Raw genomic sequence first — 25,621 nt, forward strand, 5'->3', positions numbered from 1 at the left:
GGAAGGGTTGTATATGTATAGTATAGAGTACCTGGGAACTCTCTGGACTTACTGCTCAGTTTTGCTGTGAACTTAAAACTGCTCTTACAAAGTAATTTTTTTTTAAAAAGCTTATTCATAAAAACACACATTCACCAAGACATTTTTCATCTCATAAAATTCAAAAGTCAGATAACAATCTGTTGGGGGGAAATGCACTCTTGTATATTCATAGTGAAAGTACAAAATAGAACCACCTTTATAAAAAAAAAAAAGTGTCAAAACCTAACAAAACATACACAATTACCTTTTGGTTCCAGATCTAGTCCATTCTGAAGGAGATCAGCCCTGGGATTTCTTTGGAAGGAATGATGCTAAAGCTGAAACTCCAGTACTTTGGCCACCTCATGCGAAGAGTTGACTCATTGGAAAAGACTCTGATGCTGGGAGGGATTGGGGGCAGGAGGAGAAGGGGACGACAGAGGATGAGATGGCTGGATGGCATCACTGACTCGATGGACGCTGAGTCTCAGTGAACTCCGGGAGTTGGTGATGGACAGGGAGGCCTGGCGTGCTGTGATTCATGGGGTCGAAAAGAGTCGGACACGACTGAGCGACTGATCTGATCTGATCCAGATCTAGCCTACAGATACGTCTGTGTACTAAAGGGCAGCAGAATATGCCAACTCAAAATACGCCATTTCGGCATAAGGATCATTTTGAACTGAAGGCCACTAAGAAGAAAAGCTCTCTGCTCTCCTTCAATGTGCCTAAAAGCAGGACATAAACCTTTAGAGGTGTCCTACCTTTCCTCTCTACCAGGAAGGATAGGAGTTAATCACTGGAGACAGCTCTAGACCCTTATCAGCTGAGACAGCAACAGTACAAACTATGTAACAAACTTTACTCAATAGCCCTATCTTTCTTAAGTTTCCCCACACATTTACCTCCCCCAAATTGCCAACCCAGAAACTCAAAAAGCCGTTTTCATCTTGTTACTTCTCTATTTATTGTTCTTTTAAGATGCCATATACGCCCATGTGCCACCATCCCTTTGAGTTACTCATTACTGAGTGCTAATGCATGCGAACACAAGGCAATACACTTATTTTGCTTTTCTCCTTGTTGATCTGTCCTTTGTCTATATAGGCCCCAGCTGGAGAATCTAGTGTACATGTGTGCGTCGCTTCAGTTGTGTCTGACTCTTTGTGACCCCATGGACTGTAGCCTGCCAGGCTCCTCTGTCCATGGAACTCTCCAGGCAAGGTACAGATTCTTCAACCGGAATGAATCGCCATGTCCTCCTCCAGGGGATCTTCCTGACCCAGGGATCAAAAATGAGTCTCTCATGTCTCCTACATTGGCAGGCGGGTTTTTGTTTTTGTTTTTACCACTAGCGCCACCTGGGAAGCATACAAATATACAAATATGCATGTGTGTGAATGTGTGTTTTTACATATATCTGCAGTACTGTATAAAATAACAAAAGACTGGAAATATTCCAAATATCCATCAATAAAGAATTTTGTCCACACATTGGGATTCTACGCTCTGAAAAATAAAGAGGAAATGCTACAAGCTGATGTGGAAAGATCTCAAGGGTATATTATCAAAGGAGGAAAAAAATCAAGATGTGAAATAATATACATGATTGGTTATTTTCTGTCACCTTTACCTATGTTTATTATAGCTACAGGGGATGTGGATACAGAGGGGAATAGGGTGGTCAAATGTAAGAGCAAAGCTTCTCAATGTGTATTTATATGATTTTGATTTCTGAACCACATGAATATATTCTCTATTCAAATTTGAATAATTTTAAAAATTAAACATTAAAGAAAATAATTAAAGCAATGTATAAAAACCAATGTTTTCACTAAAATTTAACTGAGCTCTTTAAGATTTCTCTACGTACTAAAAACTCAAGATAAATAACTTTGGTTCTCTTAGAATTTGAGCCCCATCAAATTACTAAGATACCTATTTTGAGTATAAATAACTATTATATGCCTTGGGAAAAGTACTTAACACAGGCTTTTCAGACAACAAATATACAAACTGATAAATTCTGTGTACGATTTTTAAAAATTACTTTTTCTTCCCAAATGGCCAATCAAAATTAAAAGGCTCAACCATTTTTCCCCAGTATGCTAGAAAAGTCAGATCAATGTTAAACTGAGACATTCACATTCAGGACAAATTCTGGTTGAATGCTTGAAACCAGATGGCCTGCAAAGAGAATCAATGATAAGCAAGAATAAAGGGGAAATAAATAAATCCAACAAAACAAACCAAAAAATTCACTAGAAAATCTGGCTTGATGTCTTGTATGAGAAAAAAAAACAAACAACTCATACCAAACCTAAACAGTTAACATTTGTTGTGTTTATTATATACTAGGTTCTATGGAGCCTGGTGGGCTACAGTCCATGGGGTCGCTAAGAGTCAGACACGACTGAGTGACTTCACTTTCACTTTTCACTTTCATGCACTGGAGAAGGAAATGGCAACCCACTCCAGTGTTCTTGCCTGGAGAATCCCAGGGATGGGGGAGCCTGATGGGCTGCTGTCTATGAGGTCGCACAGAGTCGGACACGACTGAAGCGACTTAAGCAGCAGCAGCATGCTAACTCTGTTCAAGTTTTAATCACCAAGGTATTGCAAACATTTGCCTTTCAACAAGGCCAAAGAACACAGAAAAGGGAGGAAAAAGTGAGAATTATATTCACTTTAATTTAGGCTGAGTATGGAAATATAAGGAGGATATATAAGAGGACAGAAAACAAAAGAAAAAACTGTCAAGCCCATTAAAAAAACTATTATTCCTTTGATAAATGGGAGCTACAGGAAGATGTTAGAATTATGAACATAGGATGCTAAACTTGCTGGGAAAGGTTTAAAGTAGCACAGGGTTATTACAATTGACTATAATTCAGAAATAAGGTTTTTTTTTAAAAATACGAATTCATACAGATAAAAATACATGGCAAAATGCTGGCCACTGTGCTATTCCTTCAACTTTTCTTTATGCTTCAAAATGTTCACAGAAAAATTTAAGAAACGTAACACTGCTCATATCAGTATTTACAGTTCACAATATTTCTCTTTAAGAAAAGAAAAAAGGACCATTTAGTTTGGGGAGGCAGAAAAAGGCAAAGAAAACTTAAAAGAATAGGAGACTGTCTTGAGAAAAGCAGAAAAAAAATATTTTCAAAGACAGGATCAAAAACAAAAAAGATAAAGCACTAAAGAGAAGTAACATATCCATCCGGTAAATACTGTCAGGCAGATATACTCCACATACAAATCTAACAAGTCCTAGCTCATTGTTACTTCTGGTTCTTCTTACACTTGCCCTGTTAAAATGCAGCATTTCTGAAAACTGATGGTGCATCATTTCATTAAAGAGAAAAAGGCCATCTTTGCGCCATAAATCCAAAACACTGTCATTCTTAGATTTATAAAAATTAAAATGTTTAACCTTATGCCAGTTTTCATTTGTACATCATTTTGCTGCACAAACATCATAAAAGAAGAAAGAATATGGTTGCACATCCTTTTAGCAAAAGGTTCAGGTTCTTATTGTAAAACGTTACGTGATAAAATCCTTCCATCTGAGTAACTAGGAACAACCTATTTCCTTTGGGATCTAACAAACATGTTCATCAATTCCTGAGTTTGTGAAAATTCATGTAGAATATCATCTCCAGAATTCACTCTTTTACGAGTTCATTTATATGATCGATTTCACCATACTCATACAGTGGTGTATCTACATTTACCTTCTGATCTGTCCTGTAATTATGTACATGTTCCTCTGTCAGTTTTCTTCTCTTTGCCATTATGGACAGAAAAAAAAAATTTTTTTTTCATTCTCAACTGTGGCTAATGAAACGTACAAAAAGAGAAAAATAAAAAATGACAAAAACTGACTCCAAACTTCTTTCATATTTTCTTGAAAGATAATTTAAAACTCTGCACAATATATGAAAAAAAAAAAGCTAAATATGATGGTTTATTTCACCACTGCACTACCCTTATAAGAAATCCCACCACTGTTCCACTTGTAATTTTCTTTGGTCTAGTTGGGAATACAGATTCTTATTATTCACAGTAGTTATGTTTCATAAAGTCACCACAAATACTTATTTAGTCAATACTGAATCACTGCCCCTAGGGAAAATATAAGATTAGGGTGCTACAAGTCTCCAAGTCTCTTATCACAACACTTTATCAATCATTCATAACCTTGTTTTGTGTTTCCATTTAAAGACATCTTAATTAATATACATTTGTAATCCATTAACACTGAATTCACTGCCAAAACACTGTAAACTCATGCCTCAATGAATTTTTTCCAAGCTTCTTGTGCCTAGGGAACACTAGACAAAACCTGAGCAGTATGCACAGGGGCCATTTTAAACAGTAAAATTGCCCAAGAAAAGGTACAAAAATGCAAAAAATGTGGCACTAAATATACTGCAAAAAGGACATATTGTAACAGGAAGGCAAAGCACCGCTTTGTTGAACCTCGGCTGGGAAGCTACTTGTATTTTGCAGCTCTGCATGTGCATGTCCAGGAATCACCATGAAAAGCTCCGTGAGTATTGACCAACCGTGATCCATTCTGATTTAATAACATAAACACTTCTTCCTAGACAACCAATCACAAGATATACAAGATGGTCTATTAAGAGTCTTTTGCTAAATGGGTTTTAACCTGATAACAGCAGCTTCCCCAATAGCTCAGTTGGTAAAGAATCCTGGGTTGGGAAGATCGGCTGGAGAAGGGATAGGCTACCCACTCCAGTATTCTTGGGCTTCCCTTGTGGCTCAGCTGGTAAAGAATCTGCCTGCAATGAGGGAGACCTGGGTTCAACCCCTGGTTTGGTAAAATCCCCTGGAGAAGGAAAACGCTACCCACTTCAGGATTCTGGCCTGGAGAATACTGGACAGAGTCAGACACCACTGAGCGACTTTCACTTTCAAGATATAATCACCAATAGCATGCTCTGAGAACCTTGAAACCATGCAAACAGTAAGTAAAAAATGAGTTGTGTTTTGGTTATAAAGGTAATACTATGGAAAACCCATTAGTAACATATTCATAACAAACTTCTCTTTAAAGTTGCATCTTATTCAAAATTCTAAAACAGCTATTTAAAGGAAAATACATTATCATGTTACTCTGTATCCTCTTTCATCTAGACTTCAAAATCTTGCTATGGGATAAACTGGGTTACCCCAAAATTCATATGCTGACAGTCATAATCCACAGTATCCAAGAATGTGACCTTATTTGGGAAAGTGGTCATCAAGGCTGTAATCGGTTAAGATGAGGTCTGATGGGAGCAGGGTAGGCCCCTAATCTGACTTGTGTCCTAACAAAAGTGGAACCAACCCTACTTGACACCTTGATATTCAATTTCCACCCTCCAGAACTGTGCTAATATATTTCTGTTACTTAAGCCACCCAGGTTGTGATATTTTGTTTCGCAGCCCAAACAAATACACTTACCTAAATATTTTTGGGTTCAAAACATTCCTGTCAAGTTAGCCAAGTAGCACCATCTGTATTTTAAAAGTGGTCCACAGAAATAAACAACTTATTCTAAATAATTCAATCACAGATAAACTTGATTTTGAAATTTAAAGTTTCTATTAATAGTTCAAATTACATTATTTTCATGCCAAACAATTTTTCAAAGTTGGCAAAAGACACTTCTCTAAGCAATCTTTAAATACAAGTGCAAGGGGGAAAAAAAGCCTTTGAGAGAGCAAGTTGGCAATATGTACTACAATTCTAAACATGCATGACCTCTGACCCCCAAACTTTCCTTTTGGGAAACAACAGGAAATAACGTGATTTCCAGTAACAGGTACATAAATAAATATGGAATATCCATGTAACAGAAACTGGTGCTTCTATTAAAATACATGTCTATATAGTACAACATGAAAAGATAAAAACATATTAAATGAAAATGCAAACCACAGCATTTTATGTAATGTGTACAGGACTATGTATTTTAATACAGGTATAAAGTTATGAAAATATAAAAAATAGTAGTAGTCAGTTTTAGGATTCAGGGGAAAAAGTGGCTTCTACTTTTTAAAACACTTCTGTAACTTCTAAAAACTTATAGAAATGTATTAGAAAAAAAGAATTAGAAAAAAAGTAATTAGAAAAAAATAATTTTTTAAGATATCTGAAGTCCCCAAATTATAAATGACCCAAACCCCATAGGGACAACTGTCCTCTGTTTCCCAAAATCAAAATACTAGGGAAATAACTAACACAGACTGATAAATTTTCTTCCCTAAGAGACAGTAGTAAAGTATTATATTTAAAATGTGATATATAGTTAAGTTAAATGTTACTCACAAAAATTTGTCCTGAGCTTTGTGGAACCAATAAAGCAAGAGAGCCAAACAAGCCAGGGTAGATAATGGGTGGAAATAAATTCTAATATGCAAATGTAAAACTTCAATGAATTTTTTTATAGAAAATGTTACAAAGGTAAAATATAATTATTGATAGAATATTATACTTAGGTATAATGTGTTTTAAAGACTGGTTTGAAAACCTATTTATGACATGCAGCAGTATTTCCATGAGCAAAGAAAAATTTAGCTTTTAAAAACAATTCATTTATAAATCAGGGACTATCTGGTATAAAAAGTACAATTACTAAGCATGACCAAAGGCCACAGTTAATCTCAACTCTTAATATGGTATATGAATTGAATGAAGTCCTATGTATATACATATTTTTTTTTTACTTTTTTTTTTAAATTTTATTTTATTTTTAAACTTTACAATATTGTATTAGTTTTGCCAAATATCGAAATGAATCCGCTATATTTTTAATTTAAAAAAAATGAATTCAACTGAATTTGCAAAGCTGTCAATGTTTTATACACAGAACAAAAATCCTGGTTGATGTTTAATGCTCAAGTTATCAGGGTCTAAAAAACAATAGTTATGAATAGCAAAAAGCACAGTCATATTAGTAACAATTACAAAACTGGAGGTCAGAAGGATATACTTGGTAAAAAGCTAATTTTAAGAACCTCCATTTCAATTACTCAGTAAATGTTTAATTCAGTTAGAGCTTAAGTTTCAAAAGCCTCTGCCTACCATGCTTCACTATTTGCTATATAGATTTTCCCCTTCCCTCCTGAATAACTCAAAACTCCAACTAAAGCAATGCAAAGCACACTTAATATCTATCTCTAGAAATTTAATGTTCACAAAATGCTATACAATGAAATTTAAAAGGTAATGCATAATTCCATTCGTATATAAAAATATGTCACACACAGCCCAGTATACGTGCAGAGAAAAGACTGTGAAAATAGGGTTTCCCTGGTGGCTCAGTGGTAAAGAATCCACCTGCCAATGCAAGAGACAAAGATTCAATCCCTGGTCTGGGAAGATTCCAGAGGACAACTTGGGCCAAAGGACAACTGGGCCCATGTGCCACAGCAACTGAGCAAGTGGCTACAGAGCCCAGGAGCTGTAACTACTGAGCCCACGTGTCAAAACAGCTGAATCCAGAATACTCTAGAGCCCATGCTCTGTAACAAGAACAGCCACCGCAATGAGAAGCCTGTGCACCAAAACTAGAGAGTAGCCCCCTGCTCACCTCAACTAGAGAAAAGCCCAAGCATCAACACTCAGCACAGCCAGATAAATCAAAAATATTTAAAATAAAAAAGACTGAGTAAAGAAATACTAAATTGTCAACACTGATTATCTACCAGTGGTTTTCTTTCTTTCATGGTTCTTCAACTGTTTAACTGAACAAGTTAAAGTGAGTTGATGTATTTTATGATTGTGATTTTTTTAAAAGATGAAGACATTAACTACTTGGGATTAGTGAATAACACCAATAAATCATTTAAAATGCTTTTTTTACTTTAATAAATAATGATATTGCTAATTGTGTGACAGAGCTAACAAATTACCAAATGGCTACTTCACTAAAGGCATGTTATTTCCCTACTCCTAAAGTAAAACTGTTCACTGACACTTTTTAAAGGATCACTAATATAATCATATAATGATCATAAAATATGAAAAATTAAGAATAAAATAAAGCCTAAATGTAAAATATTTAATGAAAATGCTTATTCTCTAAAATTATTACTGATAATTATCAATAGGAATTTGGAATGGTACAACTCATCATCATGAAAACATTTTAGTAAGTTTTCTGATAAAATCAAAATATACAGTAACTTACATGTCTTAACTGACAGTACACAGTAATATTCATATGGAGATGTAACTATATTAAAAAATTCTTTATAATGGATATGTTTACAAATCCATACCCCTTTTATGCATTCTTATCTACATACAGGTATACAGTTAACATACACAGAGAACCTATTATGTGCCTGGCACTGTGCTAAGCACTTTATTTAATCTCATTTAATCCTCATAACATGATAAGGCAGGTGTACCATCATCCCTACTTCAAAGGCACTAAGATATAAACATTTCCCTATTGAACAACTGTACTTTTGCTTATAATACTTAAACAACAAGGTTATGTTTTAATAACTTACTTTCAAAATATACTTAAAACTGTAAAAGTACTAGGGCTTCACAACATTTTTTCTTCAGGATTCCTTTCTGGATGGCTAGGAACTGCTGAAATTAATTGCCTTGAAGCAGAAAGAAGCAAAACTAAAATACAAAGATTACAATTAAAAAAAAAAAAAAGACTCCAATATAAATATATCAACCAAATAGCTGTTTTAATCTCTTTACAAGACCAGCAAGAATGAACTCTCAAAATATACTGGCAGTCCAGGTTCAATGCATGATACTGGATCCTTGGGGCTAGTGCACTGGGACGACCCAGAGGGATGGTATGGGGAGGGAGGAGGGAGGAGGGTTCAGGATGGGGAGCACATGTATACCTGTGATGGATTCATTTTGATATTTGGCAAAACTAATACAATTATGTAAAGTTTAAAAATAAAATAAAATTTAAAAAATATATATATATACTGGCAGATTTTTTTGTTCTGTGTTTTCTTAGATTCTTTCTTGTATATTTCAAATTTATTCACCTCAGAGACAATTAACTGTATTTTCTTACTTTCTTTATTCTTGTTGATGACATAGGAAAGGTGGGGGGAGGGTTTTACAGACACCAAAAGAGTTAAACCCTCTCAGAACTGGCCAATTCCTAAAGATAACTTGCCTACCAAAATGCCTTTCATACAGAAACTGACCAAACCAGAGATTATTCCACCAACTATATCCTTATCTAATTCTCACACACCAAACCAGAATTTCCCCTACCTTAAATCATCCCAGAACCAGGTACCAGGAAATAAGAAACCTATCCTACAGAACAAAGCCTGGAAGAATTAATCAAATTAGTCAATTCTTAACTATTTATTCTGTCCAGTTTGCCTCTCCCTGGAAAACCTCAATAAAGGCCACGGTCTTACGATTTCCCCTGAGCTCTTTTCTGCCTCCTGATTACCGTGGTATCTTCCTCCTCAGCTCTGTGTGGCACGCAGTGACCTCCTCTCTCTAGAATCAGTGAGCATAATCAACTTCTTCGGAGCCTCATTCTCATTACCCCTTACAGCCACAATGACTTTACCTTACCACTTCCAACATGTACATTCTTAGAACAGGTATAAACTTTAAACTTTTCATTATAAAGTAGCTGATGACCACAAACTTACCAAAACAAGAGTCTTAACTGTAACTTTCCTCCCTTTCTATGGCACATCCAACAAAATGGTCATCGTGTTCATTCAACACCTTGTGTTTCTTCTGTGATAAAGATATGTAAGACAAGGTGTTTAACCGGCAGTAACTGACATGGTAGAGAAGACTTACCCAAATAATTACATAATATGAAGTTAGCAATGCAACTTACTAACTTACTGAATGACAGAGAACTGTACTAGATACTGTGCAAAATATATGACTTAAGTTCTTATACGACACACCAGAGAGATGTAGGAGAAGGCACTTGATCTGGGCAATATTCCAGACAGAAACAGAAATATGCCTTAGAAAGATTAAAGATGGATGGATTGGAATGGGGAGATCAGGTAGAAAGCTACTGCCACAGTTCTTGCATAGACTGCTGCTGCTGCTAAGTCACTTCAGTCATGTCCGACTCTGTGTGACCCCATAGACGGTAGCCCACCAGGCTCCCCCGTCCCTGGGATTCTCCAGGCAAAGAACACTGGAGTGGGTTGCCATTTCCTTCTCCAATGCAAGAAAGTGAAAAGTGAAGGTGAAGTTGCTCAGTCGTGTCCGACTCTCAGCGACCCCAATGGACTGCAACCTAACAGGCTCCTCCGTCCATGGGATTTTCCAGGCAAGAGTACTGGAGTGGGGTGCCACTGCCTTCTCCGTTGCATAGACTAGCAATGATGTAAACTAAAGCATGATCTAAACTAAAGCAAAGAATTTTAATTGAGATAGGAGGAAACTACAGGCCCCAGGGTTTAGGATAATTAGCTCAAGATAACATATGTAGCCACTTGCAAATGCAATGAAGACACAAGAAAGTTACTAAGAGTAAGATTTTGGCAACTGAGTCAACACTGTTGCTACAGGTTAGGAAGCTGACTCTAAGGTGAATCTAAGGTTTAAAGCTAAGTGAATTGAAGAAGCATCAATAAATAAGGAAGAGAGGCTATTTCAGCTGTTGTAGAGAGCTGGAGACAGCTAACAGTGGTCTCCATTTAAACTGTTCCTTTTTTGTTCTCCACATTTTATCTTCTCATTTTAAAGCTCCACATTGTATCTTCACATTTTATAATCTCAGAAATGTCTATTTGTCTTCCTTGATTTTCTTAATGTATAAATTTTTCCCACAGTCAAGCACAATATAAGCAGCAAATGTCCCATTTTTTATTAACAGCCTTTTTATATACTAAGCAAGTAAATTTAGGCATACTTGTATTAAAATAATTATGTATGCAAAAGTAAGAGTAGAAAGCTGCAGCCAAATGCATTTATTTTCAATTTAAAAGGCTGCTTATCACCTTAGGAAGGGCAGGTTTGAAAGCGTGAATAAGCAGGAGGAAAAAAAAAATGATTTAAGTGTCTGATCCTCAAACTACCAGTACACAAACTATACCTTCTGTTACAGACTGAGTACTTATGTCCTGCCCCCGCTTCCCAAATTCACTTGAAATTCTATCTTCCCATGTGACAATACTAGAAGGTAGGCCTTTGGGAGGTAATTAGATCCTAAGGGTGAAGCCCTCATTGACAAGATTAGTGTCCTTTCTTAGACAGCTCCCTCACCCTTCTGCCATATGAGGACACAATGAAAAGATGGCCATCTGTGAACCAAGAAGCAAGTTCTCAACAGATAACAAATCTAAGCACCCTGATCCTGGATTACCCAGACTCAAAAGCCAAGAGCAATATGTTTGTTGTGTAAGTCACCCAGACTATATTATTTATGGTGTAGCAGCCTGAACAGACTAAGAAATCTTCAAATTAACTATTCATTAAACTTTTGAAAATAAACAATGAATCTAACTTCTATCATTTATGTAATTTTCACAAGAACAACAAAAAAATCTGTTTTTCTGTTATTACTATGATCTTTAAACTCTTAACAGTAAAGGAATTTATTTTATATCTTGCTCCAATACAACACTACCTTTAAGTGAACATGGAACCCCACTCCAGTACTCTTGCCTGGAAAATCCCATGGATGGAGGAGCCTGGTGGGCTGCACTCCATGGGGTCGCAGGGAGTCGGACACGACTGAGCGACTTCACTTTCATTTTTCACTTTCATGCATTGGAGAAGGTAATGGCAAACCCACTCCAGCGTTCTTGCCTGGAGAATCCCAGGGACCGCAGAGCCTGCTGGGCTGCTGTCTCTGGGGTCGCACAGAGTCTGACACGACTGAGGTGACAGCAGCAGTAGCAGCAAACATACATTTTGGGGTAATTTGGGTATAACTTTTTCATATGAGCTTCAACAAGGTAAATGAAAACTAAACATAAAGAAATATGTACTTTTATAATTAGCATAATGTCTAGGACAAAGTAGATAATCTGTTGAATAAATGCCTGAGTTTCAGTTATAAATAAAAAGATATTGTCTATCTCAAAGCAAATGTGTAAGACTTACTTTTAAGAAAACATTTACTGAGCATTTTCCACATGCCAGGCATTGTTCTTTGCACTTCAGTGTGATAGCTCACTTAACCCCTACAACTACCCTTGGCATGATTATCCTCACTTTACAGACAAGAATACTTAACACAAAAAGACTAAGCTATGTGCCCAAGATAACACAGCTAAAAAATAAAAGATAAGTGCCCAAGATAACATAGCTAAAAGGGTACAGGGTTTGTACCAAAGCATTCTAATTTCAGAGCCTACCGTTTTATTTTATTTGGGTTTCCCTGGTGGCTCAAACAGTAAAGAATCTGCCTGCAATGCAGGAGACCTGGATTTAATCCCTGGGTCAGGAAGATCCCCTGGAGAAGGAAATGGCAGCCCACTCCAGTACTCAGGCAAGAGTATCTATAAGCAAATACAAATATCTTTTTTCTAATCCAAAATATAGCTTTATACACAATGTTCTACACCTTGCTCTTTTCACTCAATTTATCTTATAATAATGAGCAAACTCCTCCCTCATTCTCTTCTTAACTACATAGTATTTACATTACACTGACTGAATTATTTTACCGGTTCCCAACAGACTATCATGGGGGCTTCCCTGGTAGCTCAGATGGTAAAGAATCTGCCTGTAACGCAGGAGACCTGGGTTCGATTCCTGAGTCAGGAAGATCCTTGGAGAAGGGAATGGCAACCCACACCAGTATTCTTGCCTGAAGAATTCCATGCAGAGTTGGGCACGAGTAAGTGACTAACACACAACACTGTCGGGGCTTCCCAGGTGGCGCTAGTGGTAAAGAACCCGCCTGCCAATGCAGGAGACCTAAGAGATGTGGGTTTGATTCTTGGGTTGGCAAGATCCCCTGGAGACAGACATAGAAACCCACTGAAGTAGTCTTGCCTGGAGAATCCCATGGACAGAGGAGCCAGGCAGGCTACCGTCCATAGGGCCGCACAGTCAGCCACGACTGAAGCAACTTAGTACACACAGACAGTCACAATGTTGTTTCTAATGTTTTGCTGTTATAAACAATGCTGTAGTAACACTCACTTTGTATATATACAAATGTAGCTATCAAATCAACAGCTGTACTCTTGGATTTCTTGAAGGGTATGTACATTTGTAATTCTGATATATGATAGCAAAATAACCGTTATAAAAACCTATGAACACTTATTTACTGACAGCCTCACTGCAGAGATGGTACTGCAGTCATACACAGGTCTTTTGCACTTCTCTTAGTATGAATGAGGCTGCAGAGTACTCATGGTTTAAAAGTCATTTGTATATCCTTTTCTGTGAAGTGCCTGTTCCTATCCTTTGCCCATTCTGCGGTTTTTATCTCATCAATTTTTAGAAGTGCTTTGTATCTCAGAGATTTACACTTTGATTTTAATAAATATTAAACTTTTTATTTTCCTATTTGTCTTTTACCTTTGTTTACAGTGACTTCCACCTAGCAAAATTATTTTTACTTCCACGCAACTTACCTTTTCTATGCCTATTCACAATTCAGAAAGTATTTCCTGACTCTAACAAAACAATTTTTTTTGAGGGATATACATTTTATTGGAAACCTTAAATACTCTTCAGACAGAACACAATGTCTTCAATCAAGGCTCCCATGTGGCCTACAGGGAAGACTGCAATTTCTGAAGGGCAAGGAGAGGGACAGTACAGAGGATGAGTGCTTAACTTGCCAAAAGGACCTCCTCACAAGTTTCCAAAATAATTTTTAAAAATCAGTCCATGTTTTCTTCAAGCATTATTATAGCCTTTACATTTAAATATTTGATTGATCTGGAATTTATCCAATATGTACATGGCATGAGGTAAATCCAACTTTATTTCCTAGATGATGCTCCTACTTATACCAAGGTTATTTATTGAATATGTCTCACTTGAATATTTTTCTCCATGCTTATGTCTGGGCTCTATATTGTTTTATTGGTTTTAAATGGCCATATGTAGGGCAGTTTTAACTACCAAGGTTTTAAAATTAAAACATGCTATTAACTATACATATTTTTTTTTTTTCTGCTCTTATTCTTCAATTTTCCTAACTACTCTGGTTTATTTTTTCCATATGAACTAGAGAATCAATTTGTCCAGTTCCTGGGGAAAAAAACCATTTGGTATTTTTATTCGGATCACATTAAATTGACACTAATTTTAGAGAAACTGATAGGTTTATGTAGGTTAAGCATGCCTGTCCACAAATGTGGTTACCATTTACTGAAGCCTTCTGTATCCCTCATAAGTGCTTTCAAGTCTTCTTCATATTCTAGGTGTTGGCACATTTCTTAGGTAATTCCTAAGTCACTGTACCTTTTTCTTGCTATTGTTAAGTATTGACTTTTGATTGTTGCCATCTAATTGGACTTTCTTTCCATTAGGTTTGGTTTTGTTTTTTAATTGAGGTATAGCTGATTTATAATATTATCTGTTTCAACTTTATAACGTAATGATTTATAATTTTTAAAGATAATATTCCATTTATGGTTGTTATAAATTATATTAATATCTATCCATACAAATATATGTAAATATAATATATATATTATATTATAGGCTATATTCCCTATGCTGCACAATATAGCCTTATAGCTTATGTCATACATAGTACTGCCTCTAACCCTATTTGCATTCCCCCTCTTCCCTCTCCCACTGGTAGTCACTAGTTTGTCTTCTGTATCTGCAAGTCTGTTTCTTTCTTATTAGATTCACTATTTTTTAGATTCCACACAGAAGTAATATTGTACTTTTTGTTTTTATCTATCTGACTTATTTCACTAAGCCTAACATCCAAGTACATCCATGTTGTTGCAAATGACAAAATTTCATTTTTCATGGCTGAGTAGTATTCCAGTGTGTGTGTGTATGTGTGTGTGTGCACGCACACACACATACACACACACACACATCTTCTTTATCCATTCATCTGTTGATAGACACTTAGACTGCTTCCATATATTGGTGACTGTAAATCATGCTGCTGTGAACACTGGATTACATGTACCTTTTCAAACTAGTGTTTTCTTTTCTTTGAATATATGGCTAGGGGTAGAATCAGTAGTCCTTTTTTCTTTCTTTGAAGAACCCCCATACTGCTTTCCACAGTGACTGTACCAATTTACATTCCCATCAACAGTGTACAAAGCTTCCCTTTGGGATCTCCACATACTTGCCAACATGTTATCTGTGGTGTTTTTGATGGTAGCCATTCTGACAAGTGTGAGGTGATAACTCATTGTGGTATTCATCTGCATTTCTCTGATGATTAGTGATGTAGAGAATCTTTATTCTACATCAGACAGGCCTGATGGCATCTAGATGTTTTCTTTGGAAAAATGTCTATTCAGGTCTTCTGCCCATTTTTAAATCAAGTTGTCTGCTTTTTGATATTGAAATGTATGAGCTATTTATATATTTTGAGTATTAATTCTTTATGGGCCATATCATTTGCAAATATTTTCTCCCATTCCGTAGGTTAATTCCATTTTGTCAAAGATTTCCTTTATTCACCAGGTGGTTTTTTCATGTTTATTTATTTGGTTGTTCGAGGTCTTGGCTGTGGCATGTGGGATCTAGTTCCCTGACTAGGAACTGAGCCCAAGCCCCCTGCCTTAGGAGCACAGTCTCAGCCACTGGACCACCAGGGAGGTCACTATGGTTTTACTTTTGACTCTGGGCAAGGTATTTAACCTCCTGAAGTTCTATTTCCCTCACCTATAAAACTGAGCTAACTGTACTCTGAAGGATGGATTTAATGCTTTTGGATAATGTATAAAGGATTCAGCACAGTGCCTGGCACATAATGGTGGTTACCATTATTATTTTCAAATGTCCACATCCTGCTGCTGCTGCTGCTGCTAAGTCACTTCAGTCATGTCCGATTCTGTGCGACCCCGTAAAGGGCAGCCCACCAGGCTCCCCCGTCCCTGGGATTCTCCAGGCAAGAACACTGGAGTGGGTTGCCATTTCCTTCTCCAATGCATGAAAGTGAGAAGTGAAAATGAAGTCGCTCAGCCGTGTCCGACTCTTTGCGACCCCATAGACTGCAGCCTACCAGGCACCTCCGTCCATGGGATTTTCCAGGCAAGAGTACGGGAGTGGGGTGCAATCGCCTTCTGCGGTCCACATCCCAGTACCTAATATATTCTAAATAATATTTCTCATTAGGAAGTTTCTCCAACTACGAGGTGGGTATCTTTCTTCTCCCCTTTACACTGTCATATTAACTTCTAAGTATTTCCTTCCCCCCTTACTCCTAGTAGTAGAGGCTTACTCAGCTCCCCAGCTGAGTGCAGAAATAATCTTAGGTTCAGGCAGAAGTAACAGCAACCTTTCAGAATTTTACCTAATTATTCTTTAAAAAAATAAGTGTAGGTCCAGGAAGTTCATTCTTGCTAGTCTAGTTATGTCATCTATAGCTGAGCAATACCCTGATCAAAAATCAGGAGTATACACGTGCTGATTCATAAATACTTGGGATCAACTATGAGAAGCCATCACAAACTTCTTCAAAGAACTTATAGATAAAGAACCAAAATTTCCTCCAATTGTTTTCAGAAGCTCTCCTTCTGAAATTAAAACCTGGTAGGGAGTTCCCTGGTGGTCCAGTGGCTGATATACTCTGGGCTCCCAATGCAGTGGGTCTGAGTTCAATTTCTAGGCAGGGAACTAGATCCTCCATGCCACAACTAAGACCTGGAACAACCAAATTCTGCTGAGGGGCTCTTTTAGCCTTACTTTATTCTTTTTCTCACTTTCATTTCCCTTTCACAAAAGCAAGATCATTATCTCAAAAAGCACATTTCTCAGGGGCTCTTGCCTACATGCCAGCACACACACAATTAATAGTTAAAACTATTTCGGCTTTCAACTATTTCACAACTTCTATGTGACATCTTGTGACTTCAAAACCTTTGTTTCCAATAAAATCTGGAAATCATAAAGTCAGACATAATTAACTAATAGGTTTTTGTCAGTTAAATGAAGCAAATGAACCTATTAGTAAAACTCAAATAAGCAGTCTATCAAATGGCACCTTAAAATATAAACGTTTTATCCATATATAAAAATTCAAGTTTACAAAACATATGAAATAGAGCAGGCAACCATTTAGATTACTTCAAATTTACAAAGGTGTTATATTGCTAGGTACTTTAAAACAGTCTTCCAAAAGCACAAAATTAAGTATCGTTAGTGGATTATTAATTTCTTAAAAGGCTGGAACCAAGGAGAATGTTAAACTAGTATGAACTGAAGAGTAAACAAAAAATTTAAATTAAAACATTTCATGCCATTAGTTCTATTCTTTCTCCTCACTTACAGTACTGAATTTACTAATTAAATATTGTTACCAAGTTCAAAACACAATTCACCTCACCAAACCTTTTCTCTCTCCTCCTAAAATAAAAGTTAACATTCCTCCTCTTCCAGGATTCCCTATTTCTATTCATGATTCAACCAAGGATCACACCTGGCTCTTCCCTTTACCCTGACCATTCATTTCCTTCTGGTTACCAAAGCCCATCCATTCTTTGTCTCCCTAATGTCATGCTCCCTTCTTGTTTTAAAGAGCTACTCTCATAGTCTAATTAGTTTCTCTACCTCCAAATTATCTCCCTTCTATAAAAACCAGATATGACCTATTGCAAACTACAGACATCAAAAGATATCTACCAAATTAAATTCAGGCTCCCTAACTTCATTAACTCTATAATATGACCTCAATTTTACTTTTCTAACCTTCTAGCTCACTATTCGCAGACATTTCAGTTAACTGAAATAGTATTCTCTCAGTAGGCCTCATATCTGCCTATTTCCATTTGAGGTGCTTTACCTATACAGCATTCTTCTTCATTCTTTCCTCCTTGAAATACTATATATTCTTCCAGTTCATATGCTATCTTCCCTTTAGAAACTCATCTACAATCCACTCCATCCCAAAGGGTTATACTATTCATCTCAACACAGCACTCTGTTTATACATTTATAATACAGCATATTTTATATGCATTTCTATGTGCTTAAAATAATTCTTCCCTTCTAGATCTTTAAATGATAATATCACATTACACTTAGAAGCTTATCAAATAATATACATTTTTAAAGTTCCATTTATAAATATTTTCTAATGAATTTATCAACTTTGTAAAGTGAGACAAAACTGTGTTAAATTTTTTAAAATAAATTTAGTTATTGTTCCTTTCAGATATGCTAAAATTAAAGATGTTCTTTCTCCTTAAGAAATAAACAGGGAGGAAATAAAGACTAAACTGATGTACATGTTTGTGGTGGCATTACTTACAACAAAAATCTGGAAACAAGTTCCAGAAAATAAAAGAACACAAATTTTGGTATATTTAAATAATGAAATGTTAAATAATCATTAACAACATCCCCACCATAATACCATTTTAAAATGGTATTTTAAAACCATAGAGAATACTTACTAAATTGTTATTCAATTATTAATGAAAAATAGTTGAGAAACAAGAACATATTCCCAGTCCATAATCAGAAATATATTAATATATGAATACAGAAAAACTGTTAAATGACGGCAGTATTTATCTGTGCATGACGGCATTATGGTTGATTTTTATTTTCCCTATATTTTCTAATTTCACTACCAAGAATATGTAATAAAACCATCAAAAACTAAAAATGTGTTATTTCAAAACAGTGACACCCAGCAAAAGAATAAAATGAGACTAAACTTAGATATTAATAAAGAAATAAGGTATTTTACAGAAAAGGCAATGGCACCCCACTCCAGTACTCTTGCCTGGAAAATCCCATGGACTGAGGAGCCTGGTAGGCTGCAATCCATGGGGTTGCGAAGAGTCAGACACGACTGAGCTACTTCACTTTCACTTTTCTGAACTGGAGAAGGAAATGGCAACCCACTCTAGTGTTCTTGCCTGGAGAATCCCAGGGACGCGGGAGCCTGGTGGGCTGCCGTCTATGGGGTCGCACAGAGTCGGACACGACTGAAGAGACTTAGCAGCAGCAGCAAGGTATTTTAAAGTAATGTGAAAAACACATTACTAAAGGATTACAGAATGTTTTCTTCATGGGCTAGAAAAGCTGAAATAAAACTCTGCAGTACTAGAACTGAAGAAAAATGAGTAATTCATGTAAACAAAATACTATGGATTAAAGAATGCCATCAAAATTCAAGAAATTTCCCTTTTAACCAAATTAACTTCAATAATACAATTATACTCAGCACAGGTTTTTCTTGCATGTAAAGTAACCATAACGATTCATCAAGATATAAAAATAATTACTGCCTTTTAAATTCCATCAGCCTGGAAAAAACATCCATAGAAACTGAAAGGAGAAAACCATGGGCTCTTTAATATGGTTTATTTATTAATGATTTCCACTTTTCTACTTACTAACATAATCCTAGTCCAAAGAAACCCTATAACAATGGCTGAATACATTTCCTCCATTGTTTTAACATGTATCTCACATATCTGATACACCTTTTGCCTAGGAAAATTTAATATCTTTGAAGTGAGACTTTATTTCTTCAAAACAATTTTAAAAATACATGAAAAAAAAAAATACATGAGATTTGTGAGAAATGACCTTTTACAACAGTGCTACACTCATATGACATATTGGGGACATAGAACCCAAAGAACACAGTCGGCCCTCCTTTTCCATGAGTTCCTTATCTCAGCATTCAACCAACATGTGGATGGAAAACACAGCTAACCCTTAAACAACATGTGTTTGAACTGCACAGATCCACTTACTTATACATGAGTTTACTTCAATAAATACTTGTATTTTCATTTTACAGATCTTTAAGTGTAGGGAAAAGTTTATGTTCAATTAGAGATCATAATATGTGGAATCATAAAACTAGGGTTTGAGTTCTGATTCTATCCAAATTGTTTCTGCTTCTTGCCCTTGAGTGAGTCTCTTCAATTTCTGTTTTTAAGGTAGAGATAACAGTATGAGGCTTTTCAACTGCATGGAAGATCAGTATACCTAACACTCATGTTGTTCAAGGGTCAACTACATTTAAGGGGGGAAAAATCCCAGAAATTTCCAAAAAGCAAAACTTGAATTTGCCATGCCAAAAGTTATTTACGTATCATTTACATTGTATTTATAACTATTTACATTGTACTAGGTACTATAAACCAGAAATAATTTTAAATACATGCAAAGGTTATATGCAAACACTATGCCATTTTATATAAGGGACTTGAGCATCCATGGATTTTGGTATCAGCGAGGGTGCTGGAACCAATCCTCCATGGATACTGAGACACAGACTGTACTTATTCAAAGACAATGGAAACTAGACCACCTAGGCTGCCATCTGTAACAAGAATCCTTAGTAACTGCTCAAACTGTGTAACTGAAATATTCCATCCTCCTGTTCTTTCAAGGAAAATATGTGGCTCCATTTCCAATCAGATAAAAACACTAACATATCAAACACAAAGACAAAATCATTGGTTCCAAATCATTTTAAAAAGCTTCTATTTGTTAGACTGCTCAGATTAGGCATCTACTACTATTATTGCTTTTCTACTGGTTAATGGGTTTATAAAGCATTCTCCAAACCAATGCATCCTACAGAGAGATACCACGGCAGACTTGATACAATATAATTAACCCAAAGTTCCAATGTTAACCACCAAATATGTTGTGCCAGGCAGTTACTATGGACCTTGGATAGTAGCACAGCATAGCATTAGCACAAAGGGATAAAGAATATGATATATAACAGAACGAAGAGAAAGAACTGGGTGTCACCATAGTTAAGTTTTTGTTCCTTGGTTTAAATATTCTTCATAACACACACGGTTATAATGAAGTACCAAAGTGGTATCACAAGACAAGCATCTCGGTAAAATAATGATTCATTTCAATAAGCCATCAGCAGAATGGCAGAAAAAAAAATCTGTGCATTAGAATTTGATCTTCCTCAAATAGAATATACTATTGTAAATAATTTTAAACATAAGCACAATTAAGTGAATAAGGTAGGAGACTGGGAGACTTAAATTTTCAGATTCAATTTATAGCTTTTCACCAGTCACCTGCTGTTTTGACAAGTTACTTACCAACTTGTGCTGCCATTTCTCCGTAAATTTATCCCCTAAGATGAGGATAATTCTTGCAAACTGTGTCACAAGCATTTTGAAAGGAACCATGAGTTATTGTGTAATGCTCTTGAAATTCCTCAGATGTAGGGTCCTACACAAAGTAAAGTATTATTATACATCTCTCTAACAGTAGTCAACTGTTTGCATTATGATTTTTTTCCCTACCCTCGACACTGTGACTCTTGGACACTAACCTTTCTCATAGTAAAGTGTCCAAAGCAAGCCTCCATTCCTGACCCAAATAATCATTTTTTCAAGTCTTCATATCATCCACATCTTTCTCTTCCTTAGAAGGTACTGTGAAAATTGGGAGTTATAAAACAGCTTCTTTGGTATTATATGCTTTGATTCATTAAGCAATATATGGGATAATTTGCAATTTTTAATCTACTCTAATGTGAATAATTGTATTTCCCATATTTATACATTTATTTTCCTATACTGTTTTTCAAATTTCAACTATTTTTAAGGAAGTCATTTATAAATTTATGTTTTATGAACAGAGAAAACAAGTCAGGAAATGAAGAAGCAAGAGAGGCAAGCAAATTACTGCTATATGACCAAAGTGTTTTCATTGCAAGATCAACAGACATTACCATTTAGGGACACAAAAAAACAGAATCAATGCTCATAATCTTTTTATCTTCTGTAGAAGAGTTGAGCACAAGCTATAATAAATTTTCTCATACTGTTCAAAATTTTATCTACTGCTGGCTTTGCAATGAAGTCAGTCTTTGGTTCAAGAATAAAATATACATATTTGAATTTTTAGTTTGTGTTGATAGGAGTATTATATCTGAAACAGAATTCTCACCCTTCTTACAGGGTTCCTAAAATGACTTCACTTGGAATTTATGCACAGGGAAGGGACCAGTGAGGGATAATAAAACATGATGTCTTCACTGTATAACCTTTAGTTATAAAATAGTAACTTTTGAGAGATTTTTTTAAAGCCCTCAGAATTACATTTAAATAATGATGGAAACTAGCTTCCTCCTAGATGAATAAATATTTCTCTACATTCTAACATGGCAGGGGCAAAACTTTGTGGGATAAAGATAAAAACTACAGAATTTAGAGTGGTCTAATATTTGCTAGTGATTAAACTCTTAACTTCAGTTTCCTCATCTGAAAAAGGAGGACCATAACACCTGTCAGCTGATATGCAAGACTGCTGTGAGGGTTAAAAGAGATACATAATCCATTTGAAAGAACTTTGTACACCATAAAAAGTTATTAGAACAGTCATTTTAACATGGTTTTTCCTGTGGTCATGTATGGATGTGAGAGTTGGACTGTGAAGAAGGCTGAGCACCGAAGAATTGATGCTTTTGAACTGTGGTGTTTGGAGAAGACTCTTGAGAGTCCCTTGGACTGCAAGGAGATCCAACCAGTCCATTCTGAAGGAGATCAGCCCTGGGATTTCTTTGGAAGGAATGATGCTGAAGCTGAAACTCCAGTACTTTGGCCACCTCATGCGAAGAGTTGACTCATTGGAAAAGACTCTGATGCTGGGAGGGATATTGGGGGCAGGAGGAGAAGGGGACGCCAGAGGATGAGATGGCTGGATGGCATCACTGACTCGATGGACATGAGTCTGGGTGAACTCCGGGAGTTGGTGATGGACAGGGAGGCCTGGCGTGCTGCGATTCATGGGGTCGCAAAGAGTCGGACACGACTGAGTGATCTGATCTGATCACATTATTTGCAAATTATGGATATAAAAGTTTAGCACTATGTCTAACAGAAAACAAAAATAGATGTGTAAAACATTTATTTAGGACCATGAACACGAAATCTTATCTATGGCTAGATAGTGAGTAAATAATCTTAATAAGAAAAGTACACCTTCTAAATGTTATCTTAAAATTTCAGAAGCAAATTTAGAAGTACAAAAATAAAACAATTTTACTTAGGTGGACTGACCTATCACTTTGAAGATTAACTATACTATCTACCTGTTAGCTATGAATAAAGGAGGAAATTGAGAGGTTCTAAATTTTAGAAGGTTTAAAAAAATTCCTATTAGGGAAAAATATATACAAGAAAGTGAAATAGATACACACTTCTCTGCAAATAGTTCAGAAAGTAGTAGTAGTGATAGCAAGGAATATGCATATACAAGAGAACGAAGATGAACATGTACTTAATCTGCATTCTTAGTATAATAAAGGAAATCAGTGAACTCTCCCCAAGTGGTTACTAGAATGTCCAGAATGGAAACTTCTCCCAACAGGCCACAGGACAAATCTATTTACTACACTATAAGGGTATAGAGTCCTCCAGGAGGTTATCATGCCTCTCAAGAATAGCTTATCTATGAATAAGGCCACCTCTTCCACTTTTACTCCTTAATATTTAGTATGTTTATAAAGTGAATTTCTGTAAGAAAACAATTCTTAGCTCTGTTTGCTTTCTTCATGACTCAAGTTTAAGGCTCTGATGAAGTGAATGATGTTTATTATATGGTCCTAAAATTCAACCAGACTCATTCTCTTCCCAGGAGACTTTAAAACAAATTAAATAAGAAAACCTCCAAATCTTCTAATTCATTTCTCAAACTCACAAATGTTTTAAAAATTGTTAGGGAAGAAGCACATTTAAATCATTAAGGAATTATTCCAACAGGAAATAATTTTAGTTAAAAGCATTATTACATTTTCTACCCAATCCCCTTAAATCAAAACTGATTTAAGATTAAGTCCCTATTGGAGCAACTACCTCCATTTGACATTTTACTTTTCCTACCTATGTAACTCAGTACACTTCAATACATCATTTAATTTGACCTTCTAGTAATAAAAGTTTTTCTCAGGATAAAGACTCTCTCCTATAAAGCTAGCTATTTCAGCTCCAGATTTACTTTCTGGCAATTTATGTGATCAATCATCAAATTAAACTTAAGACTTCATTTTTCCCAGAAATCTTCAATTCCATCCAATGACATTTCTCATCATTTAAACTTCCTAGTCTCAAAATACATGCCACATCATGAAGAATTTCAATTCTCTCTAGTTATTTCATTTACGTATGCCTTAATGCCCAACCAAGGCTCTAAATTTTTCAAAGATAAAGTTTATGTATGCCTTTCATTTTTCTATCCCATAGACTGTGACGTACTCTGAACAATAAGGCAATCCTAAAGAGGTATCAAAACAGGTAAACCCACCCTCCCAACTTTATATTCCCAAATAATGGCTCCAGGATGAAGCAACAGTGATATAAAGGTCACAATGCAATCATCACAATGTCAACATGGCCACAAAGAAGCCTCTTCTGGCGAACCTCACCTATAGGGTTAAAAGCTGTTCCAGGTACTAAGTCATTATACTATTAGCACACGGTGTCTACCACCCTTGTCTTGGACATAGAATAGATGTTCAATAACATTTAAAGAATTTAAATCTTAGTAAATTTTAGTAACCATATTGGCAATTTCTATGTGCTAGCTTTGTACTTTCTACTTGCCCTGTAGCCTCTCAGGAATTACTAAAGCAAAACAGAGATATGTTCAGTTACATTTGTGGGGCATGTTAAGTATAAGAATAGTAACAGCCCCATTACCATGAAAATCTCAACCTGAGACAGTATTCCAAGCTAAGTAAAAAAGGTAAAGGACCCATCTGCCTCTGAAGCAGTGATTACAAATAGGTATCAACAAATTACCACTCATGTTTAACAACATGACAATCTCAATGTCTAAGATTATGAAAATCTGATGATTCCATAGAATATTCTTCATGAGGCAGAGTAGGAGAAAACTACCATTTACCTTGTTTTGCAATAATTAAACCTCTTGTATTAAGCATCACTACCATTCATCCACAAAAAAAAATTAAATTACAAATTAAAGCAGAAGAAAAGAGATTAAAACTATCAACCAAAAAAAGATGAAAACTACACAGTAATTTACAAGTTAGAAGAATGAGGTTGGGCATGGTGGTGAAATGATTATGAAAAATGAGTAACATGCTTTAACACCTTTAATATCTTATACCTTCATTAACCTCTTAAAAGACTAACAAGAAAAAAACCACTTAAATATTGATGTGGTAAAGAAAAATAACTGCCATAGAAAACACTTAGATGCCATTATTGTTAAAGTTAAAATAAATTGTGAATCAGTACAGCTGTAATCTTATCTGAATTTACCATCGTAAGAATTAACTTTTAGTTAACACAATTGAAAAAAAAATTCACATATTTCTAAGTGTGGTAATATTTTACTTTAAAATACGTATAACAAGGAAAACAGAACATGAAATGTGACCAAATTCCTCAAAATTCTCAGTATCCTACAAATTATTTTAAATTTGGTTTGTATGGCTACTACATTATCAGGACATCTCATAGA

At 35.7% G+C, this 25,621-nt stretch overlaps 1 protein-coding gene across 3 annotated transcripts in view; it reads right to left on the reverse strand.

Moving 5' to 3' along the window:
- HERC4 (HECT and RLD domain containing E3 ubiquitin protein ligase 4) overlaps positions 1–25,621 on the reverse strand; it is a 127,980-nt gene that overhangs the window by 99,373 nt on the left and 2,986 nt on the right. The window contains exon 1 of one of the 3 annotated variants that reach the window (XM_010852155.1): positions 21,226–21,346. The exons of the other annotated variants lie outside the window; for them this stretch is intronic. Coding sequence (XP_010850457.1) covers positions 21,226–21,241 — 16 coding nt within the window. The 5' untranslated portion in view covers positions 21,242–21,346. Of the gene's footprint in view, positions 1–21,225; positions 21,347–25,621 lie in introns of those variants that run through there. 3 annotated transcript variants of the gene reach the window in all.

The sequence above is a fragment of the Bison bison genome, unplaced genomic scaffold (genome assembly GCF_000754665.1).
Source record: "Bison bison bison isolate TAMUID 2011002044 unplaced genomic scaffold, Bison_UMD1.0 scf7180017864309, whole genome shotgun sequence".
NCBI classification, from domain to species: domain Eukaryota; kingdom Metazoa; phylum Chordata; class Mammalia; order Artiodactyla; family Bovidae; genus Bison; species Bison bison.